This window comes from Lotus japonicus, chromosome 4 (assembly GCF_012489685.1).
Source record: "Lotus japonicus ecotype B-129 chromosome 4, LjGifu_v1.2".
NCBI lineage: Eukaryota > Viridiplantae > Streptophyta > Magnoliopsida > Fabales > Fabaceae > Lotus > Lotus japonicus.
The window spans coordinates 45640561-45645432 of record NC_080044.1 but is presented as its reverse complement, the minus strand read 5'-3'; the positions used below and the strand labels follow the sequence as shown (position 1 = coordinate 45645432).

General features: G+C 36.6%; 1 protein-coding gene across 1 annotated transcript; it reads right to left on the bottom strand.

Moving 5' to 3' along the window:
* Window positions 1–1383: 1383 nt before the first annotated feature.
* On the bottom strand, window positions 1384–1962 carry LOC130712805 (uncharacterized). The gene has a single exon (XM_057562619.1). The coding sequence runs from the start codon at window positions 1960–1962 to the stop codon at window positions 1384–1386; it is 579 nt and encodes a 192-aa protein (XP_057418602.1).
* Between the last annotated feature and the right edge of the window lie 2910 nt (window positions 1963–4872).

Here is a 4872-nt window from a genome sequence, read left to right as displayed (position 1 = left end):
TGTTGAGTTTATTGTTATCTAATTTAAATCTATGTTATTATGTTGTTGATATCTGATTAAGTCTATGTTGTGGATATATGATTTGATTTTATGTTGTTGGATATATGTCGTCATCTATATGGAATTAAGTTGCTAGCTTATGTGCCATGTTATGCACTTAAACTTGAATAACATGCTTTTCTCTTTTGTATGTGGTAATTGCATGGAGTTAACCATTTCTGCTTGCTACTTGTTGTTTTGGCGCTTAACGCTATTAGCCGATGAAGAATCTTCGATGGAGTTTAACCTTTGTCCGAGTTGGAGATGAAGACTTGAAGAATTGTGGAAGACTCGAAGAATAGAGTCGGATGTAGGGCTAGATCCTTGGGATAGAAAGCTTACCATTATTGGTTAAAGCTTGCATAATGTTTTTAGGAAGCTATATTTGAGGTTTTCAGGTAGGTTCTGATATGTTGCTTTCCTGCATTTCTCTGATGTGGAGATCGTAGGGAGTATGTCGGATTTATGGTGACATTGCATAATAGATTCTTTGTTGAATCTATTTCTACTTGTTAGGTTCGGTAGGTTGTGTGCTTTCGTTTTTACCTTCGGGTACTTGCCTTGTTCAATACTAGATGTAATTTGATTACAGTTGGGAGTAGGCATGACGTGTTTTGGAAATACTTTGAGAAGAAAAAACTAATACTCGCTTTATAATCCTTTTGGAAAACATTGCATATTTATTTTAGCAGGTTTCTATGGTGACCCCCGAAAGTCGGGGCGTTACAAACGCACTATTAACATGTGTGACAACCGCAATGAGAAAGTGCAATAATACTTGATGGTACTAACTTATCGCACCTTCTACGAGCGTCAACAACGCATGTCCACAGTGCGTCTTCATCGCCCTTCAAAAAGTGCGACAACACGCTCTCCTAGAGTGCGTTCGAAGGGGGTATTTTCGAGATTCTAGTATTTCCTTGGGTCTGAATAGATGTGGGGGGTCTGAATAACAATTCCCTTTTATAATTTCTAGTTCATTAGTTTTTCAATTTTTATGAACTTTGACAAAAAAAAATTAAATAAAAATAATTCAGTTCACTTAAATCACTAATTCGTGATGGATTGAGTCGGATTATAATTGATAGGCTCATCATAAAAGTGAACTAGCTCGACTCAGATCACTTTTCTTACAGTTAAATCATAGTGATTAATTTTACATATATAGGTTCAAGTAATCCGTAATCCATGTTTAATTTAATTAATTTTCAAATAAGCAAGACTTCTGGTTCAATCATGTGTTTTTTTTTTTTGAAAAGAACCTGCTATCAATTAAATAGGGGGCATAGAAGTCAAAAGGTCCGCGGTTACAAAAACATCGACTTCAGGCGGTACCTCCTCAATTCACACCAAACCGGCGTATGAGGCGGCATTCCTGGCCAAAAAGTCTAAGACAACATTGCCTGAACGGCGAACAAAAACAACAAACACAAAATCTAAAGAACGACACAACTGAAAGCAATCACTAAAAATAGTAGCTAAATAGTTCCTCCCGTCCGGAGACTTCTTCCACACCTGAAAGAGAGTGAGACAATTTGTCTCAAAGCAAACCCGTCTGAACACAAGGTTAATAGCCAATCCAATCGCCCACCGGAAAGCTAAGGCCTCAGCGTCCACCACTATAGAGGGCCGCTCCACAACCTCCGCCGCAGCAGCAAGGACCAAACCGTCATGGTTCCTGACCACCATCCCCATGCCAGAAACTGCATCTGCTTTCCAAGATCCATCAAAATTAATCTTGAAGACTCCTCGCGGTGGTCTCCTCCAAATCGCGTCACGCACCAGACCATGAGGATCATGAACCTCCATCGAAGCATCCACCTGCGACATCGAAGCTGCCCGCTGGATTGCAGCCTCACAATGGAAGGGAACCTCCCGGAAGATGAGCTTGTTACGAGCCCCCCATAACGCATAGGATGCCATTTGCTAGCTCGCCACGACATCACTATCAGGATCCACCAAAAACTGCAATAGAAAATCTGTAACAGTGGAAAAATTATCCAAACGCAAAGCAAGCGAAAGAATACTCAATGGGAGAGCTAATCCACTAGCTCCAAAAAATGTAAATGCCTAGAGTTCGAAAATTATGATTATCTCCTTAGAGAAAAGATTATAATTTATTATAATGAGTTCGTTAAAACTTTTGAATATGGCTCCTCGCTAGTTTTAGATTAATTGATTTTTTTTTTTTTGAAAAGTAGTTTTAGATTAATTAGTTTCACAACAACTTAGCTCAGAACACAAATACGTAATATTACGTCAGTAACCCTGTCACGTACACTTGGGTCTGATCAAGTTTTAAAAAAATACATAGACTTTGCAAAGATTGACGTAAAATGTCTAAAACGAAGAATTCTTTTAATTTTCAGTAATTGCCTAGCTTTGGCGCAAATTGACTTGACCTCCTCTATTTAATATTTATCATAATTCAGTGTTCAAATTTTCTGAAACAAATATTCTCGTCTCAAACTTCAGCTCTTGAAATGATCAAATAAACATTAAATTTAATGGGTATACACTGTCAGTATAAACTTTGTTTACACAGTCGCCCAATTGAATTCCGCCACATCAGCAAATATATTTTTATTTTAATTAAAATTTAAGATGAAAGATATTATTTCACTTATATGGCATGTTGTGATTGGTTGTCAGTGTAAAACTGTTTTACACTGACAGTGCATATCCATTAAACTCATTAACATTATGCAAAAGTTCTTGAAAATATAAGTTAAGGATCACTCCACACCTGAGTGAATAAGATTGATTCAGTAAAGAATATTTGTTGTTGTGGTTAAATCAAGAGATAAACGAGTATTTTTTTGAGCAAATTAAACGTACGGAATCCCAAATTGGTGCAAATATATTATAGGCTTAATACATCAGAAGACCCCTGAATTTATAAAGGGAATCAGTTCCAGGACCTGAAAAAATTTCGCATCAAATTGGGTCCCTAAGAAATTTTTTTTAATTCAATTAAGGTCAAATGCTGTCAGACCTCAATTTTGTCCTAATCGTCAATTACACGTGGCTTTTATAATTATTTTTAATTATAAAATTTTAAAACTTTGTTTTTTTAATTCCAACTCATTTATTTAAGTAGAAAAAAAATTAAAAAACTTAATAAATCCCTAATTTAAATAAAATCCCTTAACTAAATAATTACCTAAATAATAACCTAATCTAATAATAACAAAAAACATCAAACCCAACCAGGATTTAACAACCCCTCCGACCTCAAACAGCACAGAGTTAGGGTTTCATTAACAATTCCCAAATCTTCATCCTCAACCCCAGCAACTGTTATCTTCTTCCTCAACCCCAAATGAAAGCCGTTTGAATCAGCAACAGGAAACATAGCAAAATCCAATTTTTAAAAAGGAAAAAAAGGAGTGAAGGAATGGTGCAGAGAAGCATTGATGACTCCCCTACACTTTCCTCACCTCCGTACCAAATCAACAAAAAGGCAAGATCTTCAATGACCCATTAACCCAAACAATCTCAAAATCCAGAATTTTACTACACCCACTTCTCAAAATCCTTCCTTTTTGTGCAACCCGGAACCACCCCCACCGAATTCACACCAGCAAACCACACCAACCTCACCCCATCCCCACCGCAACCCACAACCGCAAATAACCCCCACCCCCAGATCTAAAAGATGAAGATGAAGGGTTTCTCGCCTGCTCCTCCAGCTGCTTCGCCTCCGACGACGTGTCCTTCACGCTGATCAGCTTCTCCCTAATCGTTGCGTCCTTGTCGTCCATAAACTTCCCAAGCGGGGTGAAGTAACTCTTGTCAAGAGAAACCATCAACAGAAGAAACTCCACCATTATGATTGCCAACGTCAGGTTGAAATCGAACAGCGCCGCTTTCTCGATTTCCTGCGCCAGAAGGGAAGAGAAGGATGATTTGAGATTTGGGATGAGGGTTTCAATTTGATTGGGGTTTTGGCCTTTGGGTAGTGAAATTTGGAGTCTTGGTGTGTGTGTGGGGGGGGGGGGGCAATTGGAGATGGGAAGTGGAGGAATCTCAACGGGTTAGCCTCTGCCATTTGCTTGAACTGAGATTTGGATTTCTGGAATGTGAGGAATCAAGGATTTTAATTTTTTAGGCTTAGATTAAATCTTATTTATTTTTAGATTTAGGTTTTATTTACATTAGAGATTTTATTAAGTTTTTATTTTTTATTTATGCTTTAATATTTGAGTTGGATTCAAAAAATTAAGTTTTAGAATTTTTTCAATTAAAAAAAATAAAAAATGTCACGTGAAAAAGCCGAGTAGGCTAAAATTGAAGCCACTTCAACATCAGACACACTTTGTCCTTAATTGAATTAAAAAAAAATTCATAGGGACCCAATTTGATGCTTAAATTTTCCAAGACCTGGAACTGATTCCCTTTACAAATTCAGGGGTTTTCAGATGTATTAAGCCTATATTATACTCTATTTTAATCAAATCGATTCCCGTAGTTCAGGGAAAAACGTATTAGTTTGACTTAAAATGAGTTTCAATGATTCACATACACACACATACTATACACGTATTGATCAATGTCAAAAACTACTAGTATGAAATTTTAACTATATAATAAGTCAGCCATAAAATATACTAATATCAACTTGATGGAGCCTCAACAACTCAGTTTATTCAAAGTAAAAAAATTTACCCCGCATCAATCTTTTATGATTTTGGATCAATGGCACATCATATTAAGGAAAACAAGTCAATGCTGAAAAAGTTATTCCTGGTATTAGAGTACTGAATTCTCACAAAAGTTCACACGTAAAAATATTTTTTGGGTATGGTCGTACGGGTATTTAATAATTATAGT